Here is a 27,447-nt window from a genome sequence, read left to right on the forward strand (position 1 = left end):
GAGTCACATGGACTGTGTACATGGTAACCCGGATGCCCTGATCTATAATCCCATCCCCCGATTCGATCTGCCTAGATCGCTTGTTTGCCCATTGCATAAGCGGCTGCTTTCTTTTTCGCCCGCTCTTCGTCGCGATATTCGTTGCCAAACGTCGCTTCTCGGGTTTCTTCTCAGTTTCCCAGTGCGTATGCGGTATTTCGTTTATTTTTGCGCTCTGGAATCAGAAATTTGCTATAGGAATGGAACCCACAGTCAATTGGGAACCCCAAACGCTAGCTTTTCCTACAATATCTCAATTTCCTCTTATATGCAACATATCGATAACTTTCTTCTTGCAATTTCCTATTGTTATTCATTCTAGTAACCTTTTATACCAACCCCATGGATTGATTTTCTTTTGTATCTCATAGTTGAGTCAACCTTACTTCCTGATTCAAAAGCCACAATAAAAGTGCTTAAACCCTAAGGGCGCGAATTTCATTTTTCTAATGAATACGAATTCCAGCTTGGCTTGAATTTGTGAACTTCCCTGAATGGGCGTCAATAATTGACGAAAGAGGGACTTGAATATAATGGAAAGCCAATCATTAATCACGCGTTCAACTAATTTTTGCATTCGCGGCAATTATTATACGATCGATGGCGACGGCGAATCCAACGGCCGAGACCCACGACCTTCAGGCTTTCAAAGACAAAAGTCGAGACGAACCGAAACCGTTCAGTTTGCATATGCATTGGCTGGTTTCCGCGGTGGAATATGATATCGAGGGGTATGCAATAGGCGAACAGTGTCCGCTATCGGGGGCAAGCACTTGTTGCTGTCCTGAGAAGGTATGTCCTCAAGGATATGCCTCATAAGGCCAAGCCCCCAGTGGCTGCGATTTATTTTTAGACGAGTGCATTGTTCTCTTCTTTCCTTACGCACTGTGGGTTATTTTTAAGTGAGACGAAAATCCAAAACAACGAGGAAAACCTGTTGTGTTCGATTATGCGTGCCCCTCTGCTCCACAAGATCAACCCGTTTTTTCCTCGTGCTTCGCTTTGTTGGCTTTGTTTTGTTTTCGTTTTTGGATCACGCCCCTCAGAAAACTTAAATTTATTTATTTTATAATCCCATAAAGCGACAAGTTTATGTTTCACTCGAGCCATTTACATGGGTTTGATACAAAGTTTCGCTTGGGCCTACGTGACTACCATAAAACTGAAGTAAAATAAGTGTGGAAAAGCCGAAAAGCGGTTCTATAACCATTTTCAAAATGCGCTCTAGCTTCGATTAGACCCACTAACCGACTATTCGCGTTTTCCCATTTGTCTCAAACTGGTTCCAATATACATATTTTGCAGTGCCGATACATGAAAACAATTGACCGTGGTCGTTGGTAATGTGAAATTGAATTGACCACCGTTGGAGAAAGCTTGGCAAATAAACTTATATTGTCCTAAAATCACTTTTATTGCATTTCCCTGAACACTTATCGATTTTTTCGATTGTCCGTCGCGTCGATCGACGCTCTCGATTGCAGCACTCCGAACTTGAACAGATCGTAACTGCAGCTACGGTGTGACCTCAATAAAAGTGAATTATTACAAGTTGACATGGAGGGAGGCAAGAATCTGAATCAAGATTTTGTATGTTTATTTTTCTCGTTAAATTATTTTTGTGCGCTTTTAGACCTGCGCCAAGAAGCTAATGAATAAACTTAAAAACAAGCGAGCAATAAATAAATTTCAATAGCAACGCAGAGAAACGCATAAAAAAGTAAAACACGCTTACACACATTCCACACACACAAGCATGTGTGTATTGTAAAATATTTAAATGATATGCCCTGTTGTTGGTATTGTTGTTGTTATTGTTGTTTTTCGTCTGGCCACGACGACCTACTTTTTGCGCAATCGAACTAAAAATGTGACGATCCGGGGAGGATGGAAACGCCCGCGGGGGGTGTTATGGGGATACTATGTATATTGGGGGGAAAGAGAAAGATGGTGGGTATTGTATTAGGCCCGTGGAGTTATTGTTGGTTTTCCTCTTGCCTTCCATGCACACACTTTTGTTTTGCCACTGGCACACTGCAAGAAATAATGCCTAATCATATTTCAAACCATAAAATCGGAAGTTCAGTCGCTCTCTTCTCTGGCCAAGAGATTTACTAGTCTTTGAAACCCTTCAAATTCACTATATTTGCGTACCAATTTTTGTTTCTCTGTATGGAATTAAGCTTGTTGCAGCGAGAGAGACGGATATAGGCAGAGCGAGGGAGACAGAGTGAAGGTAACGCAGCTTCCGAATCTTTTTCGGTTGTTCAGTTGTGTGTGAGCTCTATATGCATCGCATGCGGTGTAAGTTATGATGCCGCAATTGCTGGCAGGGAAAGTTCAGATTTATATTTAAGGCGATAAATTGGATTCAGCTGAGAATGCCTCACAAGTTTCGTGAACTGAGCAAAAATTTCGGATTGTGATTATCGCGGAACCTGTTTGGAAGTCACTTTTTGCTGTAGGGAATGTGGGGAATTAATTGCGTTGAGAAGAACGAAGCAAGTTCTTTCTTGGTTATGGATAAGATCTTTACGATCAGCTGTTGCAAATGGCTATTCCTTTGGATTACATTTTACTACCAAGATGAGAGGATAGTTCCTGGTCTCAAGGACGGATACTTGGATCACCAAGTAAAAGCGGAAGCTTACAATGCCGATGACTGTTCTTACTGCTCTTGAGATGAAATTCTTTTTAGCAACCAAATAGTTCCATGATAGACGTGTGTAGCATAAAAAGGTAAACATGGGGTTATCACACTGATTTCAGTTGACCCTGCCTGTTTCTTCGCCTTCTCAACGAGCTGATTACATTGCGATTTGATTACGTTTCGCTGGGTTGGAGAACTAGCTTTCCTTATCTCGTTTCACTTTCCGTGCTGTTTGCCAAACTAATCCAAATATTTAAATCTTATGCTATAGTTCTTATCGGCCGGCTAGGGAAATCGTGGATAAGTCTGAAAGTATTTAGTCATCTAAGCGGTTTTTCTTGCAGAGTGAGAAAATATCAATGCCCATATTTATTCTTATTGGTTTTTAATTTCTGGAAATTGAGGTTATTTTCTAAATATTTCAAAAATTCGTTGATCAGTTTTGCATTAGATACTTCAAAATTTCAAATACCACATCTAGTTTGGTATTGATTTACGAGAAAACTTTTCTCGGTGCAGTTTCTAAAATTATAACATGACAGTGCCGTGCACGGCAGCATGTGAGCCAGGGAAATGGGCGGGAAATGAGTCCTGGACATGCTGAAATTTTCCGCCAGCGCTGCAAAGTAGACTATAGTGTGCGGATCAATTATCGGCTGAAGTGGGGCGCACTGACATAATTTATATGGCTCTAATTTGAATCCGCCACTCAGTTGGTTCGCCGTTATCGCCCCGTTGGGCAGAAGCGAAGCGCTGGCTCCCTGCCAGCTGAATGTTTTTACGAGGCGGGCGGACCGGACTTTATCTTATCACTAAGGCCGGAGCGCACTTGTCCGGATAGGCAAACTTGTCTGATAGCACACGGAATCTGACGTTAACGTCGGTTCTCCCGCTCTTTTGCGATTTTTTCGGGTCGGTCTGCTGCCCAGGTATAAATATGACGACTTTGAGGCTATGGAACCTTTCGCTCATTTGGCGCTCGAACTCCCGTACGTCGTGTTCTACCAAAATATTCGAAGCAGTGGAGTTGTGGCCAAATCAAAACACTATCAGTTCTTATCGCACGCGTGTGTGTGTTCATCATCGATGGGCTTAGCCGGATTCCAGCGAAACAAACGGCGCAATCAATGTTTAATTCCTACGAGAGCTGCGATTTCTCGTGTCCCGGCGACAGTTCCTTCTACGGCGAAGATGTGATCCCCGGTTCTATATTCTACGAGTGCGATCCAAAGCAGCAGCATTCGCAACAGCCGCAACAGCGGCAACAGCTGAGCAATGGCTCTGTTTACGGGCGAATGCCCATTAATGAGCCTTCCGTGAACTTTGGCAACGGCTCATTCTACAATGCCCCTCCTGCGCCCAGAACGCAACCCTATGTGGGCGCCATGCTTGGGCGGAATATGGGCGCTGCTGGGATGCAAAGGTATCATCCGTACCACCAGCAGCAGCCCCAGGACGCCTTCTACCACCAGAGGGGATCCCTCCTGAACGTGGCCACGCCCTGTCGCGAGAGCCGCCCCTGGAGTTACGCCTACTGCTATGGCTACGCCCCCACCAACACCCAACCTTGTCAGTTCTCTCAGTTCGTCGACATCGAGGACTTCATGTGAGTGCGAAAGAAACGATTGTTGGTCCAATTGTTGTTTTGGCTGATTCTGTAATATTGGTTGTTACATAACATTGAAGAGGTCATTTGAGTAAACAAATGGAAACCAAAATGCCACTAATGAACTACGTTCTCTCAAAAGCACCTGAAAGAGCTCAGCTCTGAACTCTTAAAAAAGTGGCTGTGTCCCATTGTAAAAGCCAAGCCGAAAGCAAACGGCGGTGCACCTATCTATGCTTATTTGCGAATCGCTTTTATAATAATATTTAGATACGCAGCCGGAGATAGGGCGAGGGGGACGGAGATATGGTGCGAGAGAGGTGTCGTATGAGTCAAGGTTCGCTGGGTTATTCCCAAGAGAAGTGAGAAGTGCCCTTAATAAGATTGCTGGCTGGAAAAGACTTTCCCTCTCTCATCGATTGTTTTGCAGAAATGTTTAATGGCGGCCATATAGTTAATGAAACTTGAAACTAGAAAATTGTTTGTCAATTGCGCTGTTGTGTAATTGTTATCTGCCACCGACGACTTTATGCTGGGTATTTCCCAAGTACCTATCGTCATAGCAGTTATCGTATAGGGTTCTCCTGTGGGTTCCAAAATCCGTTGTTTTGATGAACGATTATCTAGGGATTGACGCAGATTAGAGCCCCTTTCCCTGGATTTCTCCTCCACAAAAACTTTGCATGCAACGTGCACAGCAAGCAAATGTGTTTGGAATGGTCGTCGGCTTTGCGTTTATTTACGTTTTGCACACGTTTAAGCCAAATTTGGCTGGCCCATCTCCATGCTAATGAGCCGAAACCAAAAAACTGACGCAATTGCAGAACGCGTTGCCAACAGTACTCCACCCACTTAATGCTGCCCCAAAGAAGACGGCAAACAGCCCTGACCCGTTGATGCCTCGATTTACTGCCCCATGAACTTGGCATTAGCACCTCGAGTCGTATTTTATGTGTTTTCGCTGATATCTCGCCCGGAGATATCACTTGGTACTTGGGGAGCCAACTTGGGCCAACATTTCGCAATGTTCGCAATTCAAACTCAAACAGCAGCAGGTCAGTATCCCAAGGTATTTGGGGGATCAGCTTGGACTTAGACAGCCACGTGCTGGGATCGTGCTTCTTAAATGTACAAACGCATTTGATACTCAAAGTACCATATTTGGTATCTTAAGATTGCTGCATGTGTAATAATGGAAGAGTTGAGTGACATAAAGAAAAGTTGGAATTGCATTCATCACATATTGCAGTAGATCCATCTACGGTTTGTCTCGAAAGGTTAATTTTGATCATGTTTTTGGAAATTATTGTTCTAATAGTGTAGCTTATTTTTTGCCAGTGCTTCGAGCGGCTTTGGAGCGGAAATACTTAGTAGCAACAACAGGCGCACCAGAGGCAATAACAAGGCAATTCTGCTGGCACAGGCTGAATATTTAACAGGCTGTACTTGCTTATGTTCTAATGATCAGACAATTGCCCGATTGAATATATATATATATATATATGTATGTGCATACCTCCCCCGCCAAGCCCCGCTAATATCACTCCATTTAAGCAGGCCATTAGCATGCAATTCAAAGTCACTCTCTGACGCTTTCTATGGACTGCGGGCTACCGACTATCGGATTTGTGTTTATTAATGCACATATAATATATAGAGATCCACGAGTCTACGCCTATACTAGTGTGCATTGTGATAGCAAAGTAAAATAATACTATATAATAATTATCTGTGCAGCCATTAGAGTTTCGCTTCAAGCTTTTGCCTGGTTTCCATCAATTAGTTCAGTCGCTTGATTGACAATGAAAATCCCCCTTATCTCCACTGGCTTCTGTTATATTTATTTTGATTTATTTGAAAAGTTTTATCTGGGAGCTCAGAATAGAATACTCCTTTTATAAAATAAAGTCTTTCCGAGTGCAGAGTCAAGTTTTGCATTGTTTACTTTAAGATTTCCTCTGTTTACAATCCATCGATTAGTGGGGCTGTTATCTCATATTCAAAGATGTCATAATAGAAGATTATTTTCCACTACAAAGTAGCTTCGATTTTTTTAAGTGGTATTACTTGCAGTTATGGAAACGGGAATACCTCTTTTTAATAGATACTTAAGCTTTTATTAGACTGCTGCCAGACTGACGAATAGATCATTTTTTACTGGGCCTTTGTCGGCAGATATGATGGACTTTTCATCACATGGACTCCTTCGTTGACAGGCGGTACTTAAGTTAACTTGTTAACAAAAAAGTTAAATATTTTCGCGCTGTTGCCAAGCAGATTTTCACCACTGAAACACCTGACGTGGGCAGGTTTTTTCTTTCATCCCAGCGAATCAATAAAGCAACGTTGGCAAATTTTTCCAAAAGGCCAAGGAAAGAAATGTACGTGCTGAAATGGGTGTCACCCTTGGATTATACAAGTTCGCCCACTATTTCGATAATAAATAAAATATTAAGAATCCACGAGTTATGTTGCTGCATGCGGCTGCTCACGAGATTTTCTTGGCAATCTTTGCTATAGCTATAGTTTTTCCGCAGTCCCGCGGGAGGCGGGCAATCTGTCTTTTCTTAGAATTTCCCGCAATATACAGATAGTGTGTGTGTGGGGTCAGTGCTCTGTTCTCTAAGTTTGTATGATCGATTTGACTGCTCGGTTGCCGATTTAAACACGTCGCCAATGTGGACGAGTCGAAACCGAGGGTTTAAATGGGGCTTACTCACCCAGCGAAGACAACTAACTCCACAGAGTCGCCAATTGCCAAATCATCGGTGTTTTGTCAATCCCCTGGCGAAATATTCCAAAAGACGAAATATTCCAACACCAAGAAATTGGTGCCAAGGCAACTTAGTTAGTTTTTATCAGTGGAACGTGTGACTGCCGGCTATTCTCGGAATCCCAAAAACATACGTTATAAAGTATCTAAGCCCCATGGCTCTACTGCCAGCTCGGAATGCACAGCTGTCCCAAGGGGGCACCTCTGTAGGTCAGGATCCCCTCGACGATACCTATGAGTATTGGATTTATTCAGAATGTTTTTCAAGAGTCTGTAGATAAGGAAGGCAAAGAAATGCCTTATCAGCATCGCCGAAAAGAAGAATACTTTCATTTGCTGCGACTTTGAGAGTCTTTGGAGATATAATGCTGTATAGTTTGTACTAAATATTGGTTAGAATTTATAATTTATAGCTTTGCAGTAGTATCTCGAATACCTTCTGCTTTGATCTTTATCCTCATTTATTTTCGCTGTCGAAAAGAGTTGGCTAGAAATAGCTGCCAAGAATTTTGGCGCCGTGTCGATCACCTATTATTTTTCGCTTGGCCTGGCAACAAATGCGAAAATTACAAGCGTTTTGCCTAATTGAAAAATTGCGAGCTCTGGTGGCCACCAGCGTGAATTGAATCACAAGCAATCAAACGGGCATAAAAGTGCAGCAATGCAAATGCACGCATATTTCAGGCAGCCTCCGCCGTTCTAGATCCCCCCCTTTCTCCAGCAATCAGTGGCGTACGTGATCGTTTTGAGCTTATGCTAATTTTCCATGCAATCGATCTTTGCAGGAACAATGAGAAGCGCAAGGAAAAGTCTCGCGATGCGGCTAGATGTCGTCGCTCCAAGGAGACGGAGATTTTCATGGAACTCTCTGCGGCTTTGCCATTGAAAACCGACGATGTCAATCAACTGGACAAGGCCTCCGTGATGAGGATCACTATCGCTTTCCTCAAGATTCGCGAGATGCTGCAGTTCGGTAAGTTTCTCTTAAACTTTATTCTTTGTAAACACCTTTTAATATATTAGTTATTTCAGTGCCCAGCTTGCGCGACTGCAATGATGCCATTAAACAGGACATTGAAGCTCTAGAGGATCAGCAGGAGATCAAGCCCAAGCTAGAAGTGGGCAGTGAGGATTGGCTCAACGGCGCTGAGGCCAGAGAGCTCCTTAAGCAGACCATGGATGGATTCCTACTGGTCCTCTCTCACGAGGGAGACATCACCTACGTGTCCGAAAACGTAGTCGAGCATCTGGGCATCACCAAGGTGAGTGTTTTCAACGACTTCAATGAAAATCATTCTAATTTGCTGTTAACCTTCCACAGATTGACACACTTGGCCAACAGATCTGGGAGTACTCGCACCAGTGCGATCACGCCGAGATCAAGGAGGCTCTCAGCCTGAAGCGTGAGATTGCGCAGAAGGTCAAGGATGAACCGCAGAAGGACTCTGGCGTGAGCACCCATCACCGGGATCTGTTTGTGCGCTTGAAGTGCACCTTGACCAGCCGTGGACGCAGCATCAACATCAAGAGCGCTTCGTATAAGGTGAAATAGTGACTCCATTAAAGACTCCATTACGCATATTAATCATGGCATTCTTTGGGTTTTCAGGTCATTCACATCACCGGTCACTTGGTGGTCAATGCCAAGGGCGAGCGCCTGCTGATGGCCATTGGCCGACCCATTCCGCATCCGTCAAACATTGAGATTCCTTTGGGAACCAGCACCTTCCTAACCAAACACTCTCTGGATATGAGTTTCACCTATGTGGATGACAAGTGAGATACACACCGACTTCAAGGCGCAAACCCATTTCAAAAACACAGCTGCTTAGGTTGCTTAGAACTACAATTTTGAATGATTGAATAATTGCTGTGCCATAAGCGGCACTTAGCTGTCATTTCCTCAATAAGTTATTTGCTTTTTGCTATTGGCAAACTTATTCCTATGAGAAATCGATCTCTGGCGATAAATTATCAATTGTTGTGGCAATTAAGCACTTATATAAGTAATGAACACAAATTAATAGATAGATTACCTAAAAATAGAAAGCAGCCTAGAACAACATGAAATGGGATCCCGTCTAGAGGATGGTAAACTTATTTCTTATTTGTTTTCTCTTGTTATTTCAGGATGCAAGACTTGTTGGGATATTCGCCCAAGGATCTACTTGACACCTCTTTGTTTTTGTGCCAGCATGGAGCGGATTCCGAACGCCTGATGGCCACCTTCAAGAGCGGTAAGTGGCATCGTCCAACTCTCAAAACTTGCGACTCATTAAAACAAACTACAGCTAACTAATGCTAAACTAATTACTTTAATGTGCAAATTAAAACGCGTTCGTCGTTAGTTGGTTGCTGGCGCTGGACGGGGGACGGAGAAAGGAAAACGGAGGACAGGAAGGATGCCGGAAGAGTCCGGCACATCAAAACAAAGTTGTCACTCGTCCGGCTGCGTTACCCACCTGTCCTGTGCTCCGTATCCTCCGTATCCTGACTCCTGGAATCCCCAGCAGTTCCTGTTCACGTCCAGCAGTTGCCATAGCTTATTGCATTTAATTAGTTGTAGCACCTTCCTCTTGTTCGAGACCATCCCCTTTCCCTCTTCACTTTCTTTTTTTGCAACACAAAGACCATTAGTCGTTGGCTTGACTTGGCTCTGCTTTAATTTCACTTTAGTTGCTAATTAGCTTTTGCGAAACTAAGCGAATTGGTCAGGCAGCGAGACAACTGAAATCTCTGTATCTATCACTATCTGCCATTTCATATCGCTACCTCTTCATTTCAACGAGTTTTCTGCTGATTCAATTATGTTTTCGCGTAGCTTTGGTTTGTCTACTCGGCATTTCATATCGCATGCCTGAGCTAGTAAATCTGTATAATTCAGCTACGCCTTATTGCTTCACTATCAGCAATGCCACCAGAGAGTCATTCCTACCCATCTTGCTTAGAAATGGAGGACTTGCCAAAGCCCTCGGCTCATTTGCAATCAATTTTCATAAGCCAAAGTATCGTTATCACGTCGGAACATCCAAACAGATCGATAGATAAATGGGTCTGACTATAGGGAACAACTTTACTTTTCTCAATAAAATAGAATTTATATATGTTTGCTAAGAATTATGCCACTGGCACTTAACTATTGGCTAATAGTGATATATTGGTTGTAGTTCTCTGTTAATTCCTTGTAATTTTTGAATGTCATGCCAGAGATGGGAGTTAGTTACTAAGAAGTGAGCTGTTATTTCTCGCCGTGCAGCGAAGTCCTACTACTTCGATGGCAGAGTGTGAGGAGGAAGTGTTTCTGTAAGCATTTTTCTTAATTTCTCCCCAGCTCATCGGGCGCGGCTTCTTGTTATTGTTTGCTTATTTGTTGCTCTTAATGGCCGCGTCATGTCGTCTACATTGGCCAAATAATGTTGCCACTGCCGATGGTGCTCCGATGCGGCTCCTTGGCTGGCTGCACTTAAAATGCCAACGTCGGGCAATAAAAAGTCTTCTGCTGACCATTGTTCGGGGTACAATGTACCCAAAAGTGCCCAAAAGCGCAAGAGCGCATCCTTGCAGCCATGGAACAGAAAATTGTCACTGCACTACAATTGGAATTATTATTGGCTGCGATGACTTTGGCTTCTTGGCCGGACATTTGCCCGCTGCTCCCACTTCTCACGCTCCTGGTTTTCGGGTAGACACGTTCTGCGCGAAATGACTTTCGGTTTTATGACGCGACGTATCCATTTGACCAGGACGCTCGAGTCCTGGGATGCAGCTGCCGATGCCGAGTTCTGTGTGCATCTCGCATCTCGCATATCGTTAGCAAAACTCGCCAGCAAGTTGTAAAAATGTCTTCGAAAGTCGTAAAAGTATTTCATACATTTTTGTTTTTATTAAGTTGCTTTCGCCGCTCTGCTGAAGTTTCCTTTTACTTCTCGCTTTTCCAAAAAGTTTCCTTTTGGAACGCTCGCCTGCAATATTATTGTTTATGAGTGCTGTCCGTTTTTATTTCCATTTGATTTTCATCAAGTTTACATGGCTTTGTAATAAGGGGGTCAGCTGCTGGTTCTTCCTTAAAAGCTCCATTTATCTCCTCCCATTTTACTCCCTGAAAATTCGATGAGAATGATGATGATAGAAGGTGGTACAGTGGAGAGTGCTATGAAAAGCACTTACTTATCAATCGGCAAATAAAAGTCAAATAACTGTTGCATACTCTTGGACACCTTTATAAAAGTATCTAGAGCCTTCGTTACTTTTAGGCTCCCTTAGTTTCATACAAATTTAAGTTGGAGCAGTACTTCTCCCAATCCTAGCCGACTTCTCCCTTTTTCGTGCTGTGCATGTGGGTTCTTTGCCTGCAGCTGGCGCAGCTCGCAAAATACTAAACGTCATGTGACAAACAGTTCAATAAAGTACAAAATGTGCGGAAAATCGCAAATGTCATGCGGGAAAATCTCGCATCGGGCAGCGTTTGCCATTCGGATGCGTGTGTGTTTGTGTGTGTGGTGGAATGGAAATGGGAAATTGCGCTAGAGCATTTCCATGCTGCAAATAAAGACGACAATTTGGCCGCGAGGCGAAAAATTATGAAACGAGCGGGTGGAAAGCGAGGAAAATGTTCGAGGAAAGTGGCAGTGGATCGAAAGGGGGCAAAAGTAAACTTAACGTGCCAGATAAATATCCTCTGACAGACAGACAGCGAAGAGATAAAGCCAGCATCGCTTTGGATTTTTTGGGATGAAGATGGAGGTGGAGATGGAGATGCAGATGGAGAATCGAGAATGGAGAATGGAGGTGGTTGTGAAGTATAGGAGCTCCGCCAGCGAGTGTTGCAATAAATTTTGGAAAGCAACAAAAAACAATACCGAAAAGTGGCTTTGGCAGATTTGGTGCTGCGTGTGAAAAGTTCCCCCTCGGAAAATGCATTTTCCACTGGCACTGCATTCTGGGGGCATTGCCGCGGCATTTGCCAGACGTTCAACTTTCAACTCTTGCCACAAGCCAGTTTCCAGCATCCAGCTTCCCGCTGTTTGTTTCTGTTTAAGTTTCCTCTTTTAGTTCTGTTTCCTTTCTAGCTCTTCCGTGGGGCAGCTGACAGTTGTGTTGTGGGCTAAAAGGGCGGATGATCCTGGCCAGGCACGTACCAAGCGGGGGGGCGTGGCACCAAGTGTTGCATACTTTTCGGCAATGGCCTACGCGAGGTGACTTTAAAGCGCTCCACACGACCGCCATAAACTAAAACGACAGCAGGGCTGGCCACTGCAAAAAGATAGCTGTTTGATAAAGAATAGGGTAGTTACTCTTTATAACACTTATTTAATCTTTTTAAAAGTAATTGCATTAGTCCAAGGTGTCTATAAATCGACCAAATAAGAATTTAATGTATTAAAGTTAGGCAATTTCTATATTCAGACTTGCATGCGTGGATTTCAAGTGCAAGTTTGGCTGGGGAACTTCAACTCAGTTTCATTTGCTCCCACGCCTCCCTCGCACGAGTTGTGTAATCAACATAACAAGCAACTGCCAGTTTACGAGTCTGTTAATGTCTCACACACTCCGGAGACTCCCAGCCAGACGAGCTTCCTGGCCATGTCCCGTAGTCGTCGGTGCGATACTCGTATAAACTATACTGAGTCTGAGCCCCGCGAATGCTTCCTGCCAAAAGTGTCGATGATGCTGACGCTTACCACTGCTGCCAAGTCGTTGCACTCATCAGAGCCGCCCAAATTCCCCCCTTTTTCGCGTGGGGAGGGGAAGCCATGGCCTTCTCCAAAACGGTTTCACACAAAAGTTTATTTATCTTGTTTGGGGCTAACATGCACAGTGGGCTGGGAGAGGTGTTCCATCACGATGCATCAGAATGAAGCGGCGAATTCAAAATTGTTGCATACTTTTAAACACGTTTGCAGTTCAGTTTAGTGCCCTGCGAAGGCTTTTAAATATATGCATTTGATGTATTTCAAGAGAGGCTAGCCCACTGTTGCTCAACCGCTTTATGTTAATGCACTTAAATTTGGCTCGCGGCGTAAGTGGGCGTTTGGGCGCATGGGCGTGGCTGGGCACGGGTTGTTGCAGCTGCCGTCGAGGCAGCCGCATTTTATTACATGCATAATTTCGCCAGGGGATCCTCGCTGGTCCGCCTCGGTCCACTTGCCCCTGGGCGGGGGGAACCACGGAACTACCTCCTACTACCCCACTTCGGGGTAATCCACATCTATTCCCATCTCCGCCTTCGTCCGCGTCCCGCTGCTCGTCTCTTATTTATTCGTCTGCATCGTCTGGGCCATGAAAGCGCCAAACTAATGCCGTCGAAACTAATGGTCCAATTCGAGTGGCTCGTCGGCATCCTCATTTCGGCAGCTACAACTCCCAGCGACTTCAGCGACTCCTGCTGCCATGTCCTGCTCTGTAATCCTGCGTCGCCTCCACCCGCCTCGCCTCGCCAGGATTGTAAAATTTTCCAGTTAATTTTAGCGTCCTCCACGTCCTCGACGCGTCGCTTGCATTTGACAAATTAAAATTGCATGAGCGGAAATGCGGCTTAAAGTTGCGCCGGATGTGGCTGACTGACTTGGCTGCAACAGGAACTGGCTGCTTCCTGTGCGAGCTGCCAACTAAATTACTTTTCCAGCTCAACTTTTCCCTCTTTGTGTCCATCAATTTGCCAACAGGTGGCTCACCGCTCAGCTCGCAAGTCCATCATCTCTTCATTACATAGGCTTAAGGTTTTCACGTTGAATTCTGATCGAAATGAAAAGACTTTAAGACTTTGAGTGTAATCTTAGACTTGAAAATATTTCTGAGAAATATGTGCATTCATTCCATAATTAATTTTTGGCAAATAATGAAGCACAATCTAACGATACCTAAAACCAATAGTTTATTTATATACAAACAAAGGTTAAATGGTGCTGGTTAAGGTTTGCATTGGCCAAATTATCTGCCGGGGTCCTTGGCCCTTTGTGCCTCGAAAATCCGCGCTCGGCTAATGTTAATGAACCGCGATGGTGGAGTTGCCTCCACCATTCCTAGGTTCCCAGGTGGACGCACGCTCCTCTTACCTGTTGATTTATGGCATCCTCCATCCGGCGCCGCTTAATTTGCGAGAGTTTATTAAATATGCCGGAGCTGCAGCTCCTCTACGTGAGTGCCGCGCTGCATTCAGCTACTCCTGCGAAGTCCTGCGGAGTCCTGTGAGTCCTGCGGAGGATGCCATTAGTTTGCGGGGGAGAAGTGAGAGCTCCTGCTCTGCCCGATCCCAATTCCCGGCGGATGCACTTTGTGTTGTGTTGCTGGCTTAGCTGAATGGCTCTATTTGGGGATGCCGCCCACACCCATTCACCGAAAAATATCCTGGACCATCCTGGCACCTCTGCAAATATTTCATTTCATTTGTGTCCGGGCAGTGACTTATGATGATGAATGTAAATGCTGTAAAAGCAGTAAATGCACTTTTCCTACCTTCAGGCAGTTTTGCAGCTTAGCTGCGGGAACTCACGCCTTAAAGTCGCACATCCTTTTGCAGAATTTTCCGCTACGTGTTGGCGTCCATTGTCACGTTACAATGCTGGGGATTTTCCTTCCCCTTTTTCCCGAACAATTCAGGCAACAATTGCATGGCAGCAAGCCCCACGCATTTATATCTTGGCTCCCTCCATTCAGCCGGCATATCAAATTAGATAACTATTCCATCGAACTGCTGCTGGTGCAACAAAAGCGAATGCGTTAATAACATTTAATGTGCCTGCCACGCCTCCCGCCCGCCCGCGCTAATGACATTTGGCCAAGTTCATTTCGATTCCTTCAGCGCTTTTATGGCCGCCATTCGGCGTCGGAGGGCTGGCTAATTGAGTTTATAGTCGCTTCAATCGCTTTGGCAGCCCGCCCACCCTTGATCTTTCCCCTTTGGCCGTGCACTGCTCAAAATGATTTTCCGTTTTAATGTACACTAAACTTCTTATTACAGATCTTGCAAACTTACCATTGAAAATATTGATGTTTGTTCGCTCTAATTGCTCGCTTTGTATATTTTTAAGAGTATTATTAATCTATCGATTCTATAGATATAAATATAAATGAAATATGTTTTCACTGTTCATAGTGATCAATGCATGTAACCTTCAGGACATTGTGCACTGTATGTCCTCTTTATCGGTGGCTTTGGGTTGCATACTTTTGTGCGCTGGCGTGGGTGGGCAAAGTTTCGCCGCCTTTGCAAGTTTTTCGCAAGTCTTGCAGAAAATTATACAAAAGGCGAAGGCAAAGCTTAAGGGTTTTGCGGAGGTGGGTGGCATGCAAATATGCATTTGATTACACGCTCCAAACAAAGGCAAAATGATAAAAGTTGCGCGCCAGCCGCCGCAGAGTGTGCAGCGACTTTTCGCCATTTCCCGCCCATTTTCCTCGTTTTCCTCGTATTCCCCATCCCAAAAAAGCTAAGTAAATTTGTGTGTTTATTTGCGAAACCTCAGAGGAAACTTTGCTTGCAACACCCACGAATTTCGCGGACGGGAGGTAAAAGTAAAACGACAAAGAACACAAAATGTCAATCGACCAAGTGGAAAATTTTCATTAAATTAAGAAAGCGCACAATTTTCCCACTGCTGCAAAATTGTCGCAGCAGCAAAGGACTGAACTGAAAACAAAAAAAAAAAACAAAAAATGTAAAGGAAAAAGTAGCGAACCCAATGAATGTGCAAAGTTTTATGTTTTTGGCTGCCGGGCGGAGATTTTCCTTTTGCCAATTTTCCTTTTCGTTTTTTAGTTGCATTGAGGTTTTCTTGTGTGGGTGCTGATGATAGTCGTTCCCAATTTTCCTCCCCAGCCCCCACGGCCTTCATTTTCCGAAAGGTTGTCAGACAAAACGAATAAATGTGCTTAGGCAAGCGGGAAAAGCAGCAAGAAAGACAGCGCAGCAATTGCATGCAAAATTCTTATCGATGAAGAAGTGATGAGCCTGAAAGTATGCAACACTTTTGCGCTGTGGCAGAGTGGGATCTTCGAGAAACTTAAGAAGAGTTACTTAAGACCCATTTGAATAGTAAATCAACATTTTTTTAAGGGTTACTGTTTCTAATATATACAACCTCCTGACCGCGGTGTGGCTGCCAATTGTCCCTCCTCATTCGCTGCCTCTGCAAATCCCCTAACAAATCCCCCCACAATCGAAAACAAAATGTCAGGCCTTTGGCCCAAACTGCTCAAGCAACCTTTCACAATGCCAGCCGCAATTTGCTTAACAAAAAACCTTTTGACTTGGGCTTTTGGGCTCCGTCTGCGTTTCTCTTCCCCGGGGCTCTGCTCAATCAATCAAAAGGCGCTTGTGACTTTGGAGAACCCCCTTTGATCCGCTGCTGCTAAATAAGTCGTGTAAACTGGCAAAATATTTGCGGTCCTTGGCGAAGGATTCCCTGCTAGAGTCCTGGCCTGGGCCTTCTCCACTCCATGATGGCTCTAATGAAGTGTTGAACACTGTTCTTGGCCCTTTGCCATCGGCCATTCGCAGCGTTGACAGGTCAGCATGTTGAAATTATGGCCAAGTCCTCGTTTGTTTCCATCAATATCAATTTTATTTCCTGATTTACTGGGAATCTTTGAGGATGAAGACGGCAAGTATTTGTGACCACAATGAAACCTTATTTATATTTAACATTATATTTTATATAGATGGACTTTTTTTTATTATTTAAGACGCTCTACTTTACGTATAAGCTGTTTGGATTTGTTTGCCTTCTAATTTGCCCTCATTACTGTGTGTCAATATTTTTCCACATTATATTTCCCCCTGCTGAAGTGAAAAGTAGAGCTCTATTTTCGTAGGGAGTTTTGACTTTTGAAGGTGGAAATATTTGACAGATTGCTGGTGCCCCTTGTTGATTTCTGGCCTGTCGCTCGACACGAGAATGATTTTAAATTTGTTGTTCCTGGCGCTGGTCTTTTGGCGCGCTCTGTCATTGTCAATTATTTATGGCGGGGGCGGAATCGGGATGAGGGATGCCGCCTCAGGTTTTGGTCATGCTCCTCCGCGCCTTGAGTCCACCTTTCCAGATCCCATCCCCCCGCTGTATTATGCATTGCGTGTCAGCTACACTGTGTGCCTTTCTTTTTTCCGCGTCATTTTCTGAAATTGGCATTTAGTTGGCGACGAACGGGATTTACACAAAACTCACCCGCGAACGCACACATAGCAAACCAATCTGAAATGCACAAGTACACTGTGAAAACAATTTTTTAATTTAATACAGCGCATAAATTGAACGCTCAAATTTGTCACGCTCACACTCAGTTCTCAGTTGAGTACGGTATATGTCAATCTATTTAGAGCTCTACTATCTGATATACCACTTGTTTCTCTAAGTGTGCCCGCATATCTGTGAAACTTGTCTGCCTTGCGCTGGTTTTATACAATGGGTGCATTCACCTACGCGATGTCCCGCTGAGAAATTTCCTTCCCGTTCAATCCAGACCCCTTCTCAACCCCCTTTTCGCCGCCTGTCGCTCAGCATTTGGTTTTTTCTCCAGTCTGCCGCACTTCCTTTACATGTGTGTGTACTCTTTCCCTTTCTCTTGCCATTTTCCACTCCCCTTCTTTCTCTCTCTTTTCAATGTCTGTGGGAAAAGTGTTGCCAATATCTGTTACTGCATCGCTGCGTTTGTCCGTCCGTTTGTCCGTCTCTTTCTGCCCTATTCTGCCGTCTCTTTCGTCTCACATTTCGTTTATTAAATGACAGCACGATATCTGCAAATGAAATTTTCCTTCAACGCATTTAGCCTCTGCCGGCGTCGCCGCTGCAATTGCTGAAATTGACAGTCAGACAGATAGATTGACATTTAAGCAACACTCGTCTGCTCTGTCTCTTTCTCTGTGCATCGTGCGGTCTCTTTCTTTCGCTGGCATTTGGATGCATCATAAAATGTTGTGTTCTAACCGCGAGTTTTTTATGGGCCTCAGCACTTTACCTCAAGGGTACTGCATACTTTGCAGCTTTCTCGATATTTGTACACATTTATAAGGATACCTAAATATCACAGTAAAGGTATTACGAAAATAGGTTGTCCAAAAGTCGAGCTAAACTCCCAGCACTGTTCATTGAGCAAATACTGTTTGAAAGGATTTGGGACCCTTCTTTCATATTGATTGGTTGCCTGACCGATGGCGAAAGTAATTCCATTATGAATGAAAGCCCTTTCTCTCCCGAAATTATTAATAAAGCCAAACAAAATTAAGTAGAGAAAGAATAGGGGGCTTTGCCAGCCAGCATTCTCCTCTGAATTATTAGCCAGGAAAAAAGAAAGTATAATGCTGAGAGTAGGAGTGCCGGCAAATGAAAAAACTTGCCCCAAATCTCTGTAGAAATCTTTACCAAGTCCAATTAGACGTTTGGCAAATGGACACAGCAGCAGCGAGTCCGGAAAAGTCCAGTCAAACTAATTGCTCAACATGAAGCGGCAAAAAAGAACGGAAGGTTCGCCTGCGGAAAATATTGCAGCCAAAGTTTCGTGAGCTTGTTGTTTGTGCAACAATTGTTGCAAGTCAGTTGGCGGCGCTAATGAAAAACGACAGGATTCGAGTGGGGAAAAATAGTTAGGGGGGTGTGCGCACGGCAACCGCCATTAAATTTTGCTTAATAAAGTTGCAGCTGCTCCTCTGCGCGAAAACTGGGAAAAAATTACCAGCCATCAGCACTTAATTGTTTGAACAGTCTTAGGGAAAATGGGAAAAACGGGGTTTCCCTCCCAAATAATACTGGTTACCAAATTCAGAGCACCTGGCGGCTGGAGGCAGTTACCAATCCCAGTTTCTCCCTCTGGATGTCTTGATGATGTCTTTCCTTCCGCTCAAATTGAGTTAATTAAATGAGCGCCGTGGAGGCGGAGATATGTATTTTCTCCACGCGAATGGAATTAATGAGCATAATGGGGAGGATACCCGGCGAAAAGGGCGAAAGTTTTCAATTACCCAGCATTTATTTTTGTTAAATTCTAATTAATGCAAAACAAAGAGAGGTGCTGCAAATCGCATAGCCCGCTGCACTCTAGTTTTCTTCTGCCTCGTCAGCTTTTCAGTCATTTAAATTTTCCGCACGCATAAATAAATATTGACTTGTGGCCAAAGTCGAAGTCTGAGGCTGTGCGTCAAATAAATATGCAAATTCTTTGATTTTTGTTTTCAATTACTTTTTCCTTCAACTTCCGTTGTTGCCTTCCCCGCTTTTCCGCTCCTTTTTTTTCCCGCTTTTTATTTGAGTCTCTTTTCCTTGACACACAGAAAAAATAACAGTGTCTTTTTTTATAGAAAAAGATTCTTAGCAATTCAATGTTGTATATTTGTATGTCTTACTTATTTAGCATTTACTTTTTCAAGGCGTTAAATAATATTACTTTCTTTTCTTGATTTTGTACTGTGCTGTGTGTATGGAGTTAAACTATATTTAAGTTTGGCAAATTAAGCAAATTTGTTACATTTTGTGGTCGTCCCTCACCGCATCGCCCATGTGGCTAAACTCCCGCTGACATTTTGAGTAGTTTTTAATGGGCTCCATTGAACCCGACAAACTTGTCGATTTCCTCGCTGCGGGCGTTCTGTGCCAAAGAATCCAGCGAGTGTCCTTTTCTTTGGCCAGCAGCTGCACACATGCGAAGGATCCTTGAATAGTTTTCTTTCCTTCGACCACAAAACTTGGCCTATACTGTGCGCACTTCGTCTTCGAGCCAAATTCTTCCTGCTTTTGGTGAACATGGGGTTTCTGGTACATTCATTACCCCGTTTATGGGCACTGCTGGCAACTCCAACTTATAATGGCCAGCTTTAAGTCTATATTTCTTGGCAGTAAGTTTGCATTACGCCGGAAACCCTTTCAAGTCGTTGGCCACTAACTGGGATTTGCGCTCCCTGCCTTTTGCTTCCTTCGTCCTGTGTAATGTCCTGTCTTGGCTGCCAAAGAAAAGGTGGTAAAATGCAATTTTCCACACGACTGGCGGGTTATGAAGACGCAGGAAAATCAAACCCCAGCTCTCTTTCAATAAGCTGAATATAAAAATATATAGCGATATATATATAGAGGCAAAGAGAGCGAAATTTGCATAAATTCCCAGCACATATTGAGTTTAAGCCCGCTTGCTTGGTGGATTGGGGATTATGTCACGGCTTAATTCAATTAGGACAGATTACGCATACGCCACGTGGCCGCCCTAAGCGAAGGCCAAAAGGTCAATGCTACGTCTAAATCTAAGACGCTCCGAGTCAACTACCTTTGTGCCTGCGTTGTAGTCGAAACAATCCGCAAACAAATCCTTGATTTATGCGCACATCCTTGGGCAGCCAAAGCCAAACATTTATTTCCTTATCCACTTGTGCCAATGTGATTTCGACCCATCCTCGTCATTCCTGGCTCTCAACTCGGGATCCTCTGGACTCTGGACTCTGGTCAGCAATCAGGATGAGCAAACGAATGGGGTACAGTGAACTCTTAAAAGTGTAGAACTTCATTCTGAACAAGTGGGCACTGGAAATCTTTTGAATCTGTAATATTAAAATACATGATTATGTATAAGGTTGCATACTACATAAACATATGTCACTAGGTGTTTATTAACATTTATCAATCGTCCACTATATTCCGATTATGGCACAGCATTAGCGTTGATGTAATCCTCGACGTGCACGCCTGAAACTGACCCGGCCAAGGATTCACCTTACTAAGGACCTGCTGCACCTGCTCCTTTGGCTCCTTTGGCAACTCTCGGTTCGTGCGCTGCGTTGATGATGATTTACTGTTGTGTTGCTGCCAGGATTTGCCCGTGTACTCGAGCGTGTCTGAGCATGCATTGTGCGCATCCTGAATCCCACATTCACATCCTGTGCATCCTGTACATCCTGCATCCTTCGAATCCGCCGTATTCCGTGCTCATCCCGCTTGATACATAACCTTGAATGCGGTTTTGATGTTTGTCTTGCATTCGACTCGAATAGAGTCTGGTTTTATCCCTATTGCCAACTTCTCTGTTTGATTATTTGTACAAATGGCCAGCTTCCATCCGCATTTTGCCCCACTCCGTCCGGAGTCCTGGCAATTCCACTGCCATGGCCATGGCCATTGCCATGCGAAAAGCGGATTGCATTCGTGTTCATAAATTGTGGAAGGCAAGCAATGGCAATGGCAATGGCTTCAAATGGCAGCCAAGGAATGCTGGTTAAAAAATTGCTGATAAATGATCTTTGCTGCTGTTTCTGCTGCTGCCGCGCGTAGATATTTTAATATTTTCCGTCTCAAGCTCAAGCTCAAGCTCAAACTGCCGGCAGGACTCCGGGAAAAGTCCTTGGCTGAGGGCAAATCAAGTTCACTGCTGCAGCTGCTCTTCCAGCCACTGCAGTTGCTTTTCCCGCTTTTCCTGCTTTTCCCAACTACTGTTGCTGCTGCTTTGCTGTCTGCTCACTTTGCTAATTCCACATAAACACTGCCAAATGGCAATCGTCTGAGTTCCAAGGCGGTGCTGCTTAGTTTAGCTTCTTGCAGTTTAGTTGTAGGTATATTTAGCACTCGAACTGGGGAATTTGAACAAGTGGCTCATTCGAATTATACATTTTTTGAATACAGAAAAGCCTTTGCGTATTTAAAAAGTTTCCTCTTTGGAATTATTTTAAAACCCATTTTAGCTACATCTTGTACTGAGAAAGTAGCAACACTCATGTTTCTGGTGGACACTTTTGTGTATCATACTTCCAGCCAAGGACTCCACTGGACTGACTGCCACATATGTCCTGCTCGCATCAATCTCACTGAGCTGTCAGCGGAATTTGGGAGCTCGGCCTCCTTAGATCTTGTCTCGTTAATGACTCCGCATAATTACCCCAACCATTTCCGCGCAACTTTCTTCTCTATTTTTTTTTTGTTTTTTGTTTTTTTTTTTTGGGTTGAGCACAGGACCACTAAGCCAGAGGAAAGCTAAGAAAAGGAAAAACTAATTTTCTGCTGCTGATTTCGAATTAACTGAATGAATAAATAAGAGAACGAATCAGAGTCAGGCGAAGGATGTTTAGCCAGAGATTCAACCCAGACCACAGAGCGTTTTAGTCCTGATTTCCCAGGATTTAAAGTCACTCTTCTATTACAAATTTCTTTGGCTTAATTGCAGCAAAGTTCGCTGGGCACTTGCAAACTTTGGCGATTCAATTAGTTCTTGGTGCTCTTTATGCAAATTTATTTTTATTGCTGCGACTTAAACAGGATATGACCCTGTTTTGCGCACCTGTGTCCTTCCTGCTGTGCACTTCAGCTAATCCTGATTGCTGGACTTGTGGTGCAAAAGCATCCATGAATTTCAATCGCCCTGCCCGAATTCCTATGAATTTTCATCATTTATTTAATGTGCTTGTCGCTGCCAGTGGCGTCCATAAAAATTTGATTGAAATGATTTCGGCCCAAGGAGCTGTCGCAAAAATACAGATAAAAGCTCTACCTACGCGTGTGTGCGCGGTTTGTCCTTTATATTTATTTTATTCCTGTTTTTTTTTTTTTTCTGGGGAAGGCGCTTTTAATTAAAATCGGGTTTATGTGGCGTCCTCGTTGGGCCAAATTACTTGGCAACGTATTTGGCTCACGGAAAATGCCTAAGACCCTTATGCCACGCCCCCGTTTTTACGCCCCACGCAGCGCGAGTTGCTATTATTTAATTTTTATGCCCCAGCGCTTTTGGCGCCGTAATTTGAGACCTGACAATTTGCCAACCAGCAGAAAAACACTGGGGCGAAAATGTCTACTTAATGAGATACGGCACTGTTGATTACACTTTATTTGGATTAGAAAATATATATTAATATATCAAATTGTGTATTTGAGATATCTTGAACAAATACTTTACAGTGTAGCTAGGCTAGCGGGCTTTTGGTAACCATGATTATACTTCCTACTTAAGGCCAAAAATATCTCAAAAACACCAGCAAAGTGCCAAAATGTAACCGATTCGGGTTTGTATCTGGTTCAAGAGCTCCACGCCTCGATTATGACAGAATTAATGGGCGGGGCATTTGCGGCAGACCGCAGAAGATTTGTTTATTGTTTTTGCGGTGGCGATTGTAATATGATTTCGCTGCCAAGAGCAGTGGGCGAACTTAAACCAGAACTTGAGCCACATTCAACCAATTTATTACATCCACTTGCCACTACTAATTCCTTTACTTATATATGTATCTATTTCTTTCAGTGCTGAGCAAGGGACAGGGCGAGACCTCCCGCTACAGATTCCTGGGAAAATGTGGTGGCTACTGCTGGATTCTTAGCCAGGCCACGATCGTCTACGATAAGCTGAAGCCACAGAGCGTCGTTTGCGTGAACTACGTCATAAGGTGAGTCAGTCAGATTTCCAATATATCTATATACTATATATACTAACTGTAGAACAACGGGTCCCAAAGAGACCGAATTGAGCTATTATATTGGGCGGGTTTTTTTTTCTATTGAAGCGGAACAATGCCGGATATTTGCTCATTACATTTTCGGCGAGTTTTTTATCTTTTAATTAAGCCACCAAGCAGGAAGTGAATTTCGTATTAATCCTGCCGTTTTTAATCGACCAAATTCAATTTCCCCCCGCCCATCCTAAATACTTGAACAGCCTTGAATGGGGGGTAATTGTGGGTGGTGGTGGGTGGTAGGTATGTTGTTGGCATTTGCATAAAGAATTCTGCGCCTCAGTGGGCGCTTTATGTAAGTTTTCCTCTCTTTTATTCGCAACGATTTGGTTTTCTAATCCGTCATTTATCGAATTGTCAGCGTGGAGTGGCCCAGATTTTCCATTTGATAACAGTGCCAAATTAGCATCCCGCCATCGATTTTCCTTCCCCTCAATTTCCATATTCATAATCCCCATTCGATATTTTCTATTTTCTTCGTGCAAACAACTTCGTTTCGTGCCTTTTCCATTTGCGTTTTTACTTGCGCGTTTCCATTTTCGTTTTCCATATAATATATATTTTATTTTAACGGACGTTGCGTGAGTCCACGTGCGGGTCAACAATGAATAATAAATTAACAATGTCTCTAATGATGAAGCACCTCTGCCCCCGAAAGCCCACAGTTGCCCCCCATTCTTTTTTCAGCTCGACTGGTAAGTACCCCGCACCAATTCGTATTTACCTAATTTAAGCGTGTATGAGCAAATATTTGTGCATTGTTTCGTTTCTTCCTTTTCGAGTTTCACACTTGCCTGCCCCTCAAAAAAAAATCCACGGAAAAATTAGCTCTTTTTTTTTTGTTAAAGGGTGTGTTGTTTAATTGTTTTAGCAAAAATACAAATTCATTTTTAATTGTGCACCTTTTTTGTGGGTTTAGAGACTCGTGTCGTTTCTCATACACTTGAGTTTATTTGGTAGTCAATGGGATTTTTTTTATGGATTTAACAGGAACTTTCACATTATTTCTAGTTGAAACAAAAAATAGTTCAAATGCAACTTTATTACTTAAAATATCTAGAATAGAGTTCTGGTAAAAGTCCATATTAATTTTAAAATTTTAACAAGTTTCTCTCTGTGTAACGCCTCACCCCTTGCCCGCACTTGATGACGAATGCAGTGATGCGGTGCAAATGAATGCTGACAATTTGCTTTTAATTCACACAACATGTGATTAGCCTCCCCCTCAGTGTCCCCTATTTTATTCGTTTTATTCATTTCTCTCGTGTCTTCATTGTTCTTTTAACTGCGTCAATCAAGTTGATTCAATTGTTCAATCCTTGATTAAACTTCTCACAAATCGATTGTGTAACTACGCAATGCGTGTGGGTCCCACAGAAATAGGGGATTGGTTTTAGAATGAAGTGAATGAGAATCATTCACAGAATATTATAGAAAGTGTGAGTATCTGAATGATATTATTTAAAGTTGAATATACTCTTTCAAGCTTTGCATCTTCGATGCTTAGTGTGTCAGCTATTCGACTCATTTCTATACATTTCGTAGCTATCCGTATTCCACTCGTGTGCATTTGAATGACAACAAATATATTGGTTTGCTCGTGAGTTGTAGACCTATTTGTTTTTGCAGTTTTTGTATGTGTTGTTTGCTTAATTGAATAAAACAATATTACACAAGCAAAAAGAGAGCGAGTGAGCCTTTGAAACACTGCCAACTAAATGAATCTCTTTGAACTTTGTTTACCTTTCGGGTTTCTCTCACTCTTTATATATGCACGTTATAACTATATAATTATATATGGGTTTTTGGTTGACTCGGGGCTTGGCTTGATTTATTAACTCTGTGATAGCAGTTTCTCATAACGCAACAGACGTGTGATAACTGGCACACGGTAACAAAAATAAATATTTAAGACACCATTTGAATAACAATCTACAATGGGTACTAAAGTATTATGAATGAATAAATCAAAGGTGGGATTAGTACTTTTCTATTTAAACTTATGTAAACAAAATCTATATAAATGGTTAAAAATCGTTTCCAAAATTCGAATGACTTCTTTTCCAGTTGCTAATATTTATTAACAAAGAAAATCTTTTACCACCTATATTCTTTGATTCACACACTTTTTCGCAGTGCAGATCGAGCGTTCTTCCGTCTCTTTCGCTCCGCTCTCTCTTAACGAGCTTGTCACTCAGTTGGCAGCTGACTCAAGGTCGCTTATCTTTGGGAGCGGTGCAATCTGTTTCAGATGCGTAATTGCCGCTGCATATTTATAGATTCCTACATTTTCGCGAAGCCAAGAAAAGCGGCGAGTACTCGCGAATTTCCCACGCCAATCCAATTAACATTGATTAGTTGACTTTCCTGGACGCAAAATTTGCATTTTTATAGCTTGTAGTCGTAGTCCTTGCATAATTCCAGCCACGCGTTGCTTTTAATTACCAAAGTCCCTCACACTTTTCCTTGCCGAAGCTTTTGCTTCTGCCTTTTCTGATTTATCGCACTTGACAGAGCCTTCGGCTGGCATCACAGCCTCGTTTTCCTTGTTGCCTGAAACTTTTTGGGCCTAATGGAATTTACACGAGTTCTTAACACTTTCCCCCCAACAAAGTTTCACCGGTTTTTCTGGGCTCAGGACGCCATTTTGTGGGCGAGCGACTAAAAATTAAAACAATAAATTAAGGACATCGAGCAGGAGGCCCAAAAATGTGTTGCATACTTTGGGACAATAAAAGGGGATTTCATTATGATTGCCCGACCTGCCATAAAATGAACTGAAAGATGGCCAGCTGACTTTAAAGAGAATTAAAGACTGAGCTTCCTTTGTACTGCCCATCCATTATTCATGTCCTGATGGGCGACCTTTTCACAGAGAAATTCCATTTGCAGACCACAGCATAAATATTTCATATACACATGCTCTAATCGGGATTATTGACGGGTTTCTCCTTTTCGAATAAAGGGTTCTCCTAAGTTCCTAAGTTTATGTTACCCCATCCGAAAGTTTTTCTTTTTTTCTTTCCTTTTACCTCCCTTTTGGGTTTGATGTTTGCGTGGTCGTAATTTTGATTTTGCTTTTGATTTCTTTCGAGCGATAACTTCGGTCACCTGGCTAATTGAAAAAGTTGAAGGCAGTTTCGGAGTTGTTCTTTTTGTTCCTTCCCGTTGACCTTAATTGCCTCGGATCGATGTTCCACTCAATCCGCACCTGCACATCCATATTCCCATCCTGACTCCGGTGTCTCTTTAATGGAAAGGTATTTGGCAGCAACACCCGGACAGGCGTTAAATTGCCCCGCAGCCAGTGCAGTAAGCCAAAGTAGAGATTTATGGCCGCACAATTACCAAAAGGCTGTTACAATGGCCCATGGATATGGGGAGTGGGCGAACTATCCCTGGTGGCCAAGAAAATAAATACACAGTGGGAAAACTCAACTAACTACTAGTGACAACATCTACAAAGTTTTTTTTTTTTTGAATAAATCCATCGGAATTCCTGACTGCAAATATTCTGTTAAATACTTTAACTCACCTCTTAAAAGTTTTTTTTTTAAGGCTAGCAACAACTATAGTTCTAGTTACTTAATATTTTCCCTGTATCCCAGAATGAAGAATAACGTGCCTTGTAAATTTTCCTCCGCTTTTCCCGCACCGATAAGGCTTAGTTATCTGGTCACGTAGTCGGCAGCAGTTCGATCGTGGAGTCCTTGGGCAAGTCCTTATTAAAGCCGCGTTATTAATGCGGCTGAGCGATGAAGTTATTCACTCGCTTTCGATAAACCACGCTGGCCCAATTTATTATGCTAATGTTGCCCCTGTTATCCTTTTAGCCTGCAATCCACAAAATTTGAGCGGAAATGTTTGTTGATTTCCGGCCCAACTAAAGTGGCCGCTCTGACGTCAGGATAATTAACTGCGAATGGGGCAGCACTTTAAGTTGCAAATACTCGGGGGATGCTCGGAAAATCCAG

The 27,447-nt window shown here is 43.2% G+C and overlaps 1 protein-coding gene across 2 annotated transcripts in view; it reads left to right on the plus strand.

Moving 5' to 3' along the window:
* The window catches only part of LOC120453010 (protein similar), a 64,673-nt gene that overhangs the window by 833 nt on the left and 36,393 nt on the right, over positions 1 to 27,447 (plus strand). Inside the window, exons 1-7 of one of the 2 annotated variants that reach the window (XM_039637524.1) lie at positions 3,802 to 4,295; positions 7,854 to 8,041; positions 8,101 to 8,330; positions 8,390 to 8,611; positions 8,678 to 8,844; positions 9,199 to 9,305; positions 23,266 to 23,407. In XM_039637524.1, the coding sequence (XP_039493458.1) occupies positions 3,817 to 4,295; positions 7,854 to 8,041; positions 8,101 to 8,330; positions 8,390 to 8,611; positions 8,678 to 8,844; positions 9,199 to 9,305; positions 23,266 to 23,407 (1,535 nt within the window). In that variant the 5' untranslated portion in view covers positions 3,802 to 3,816. Of the gene's footprint in view, positions 1 to 3,801; positions 4,296 to 7,853; positions 8,042 to 8,100; positions 8,331 to 8,389; positions 8,612 to 8,677; positions 8,845 to 9,198; positions 9,306 to 23,265; positions 23,408 to 27,447 lie in introns of those variants that run through there. The other variant, XM_039637525.1, reaches the window with a different exon arrangement.

Source organism: Drosophila santomea, chromosome 3R (assembly GCF_016746245.2).
Source record: "Drosophila santomea strain STO CAGO 1482 chromosome 3R, Prin_Dsan_1.1, whole genome shotgun sequence".
NCBI lineage: Eukaryota > Metazoa > Arthropoda > Insecta > Diptera > Drosophilidae > Drosophila > Drosophila santomea.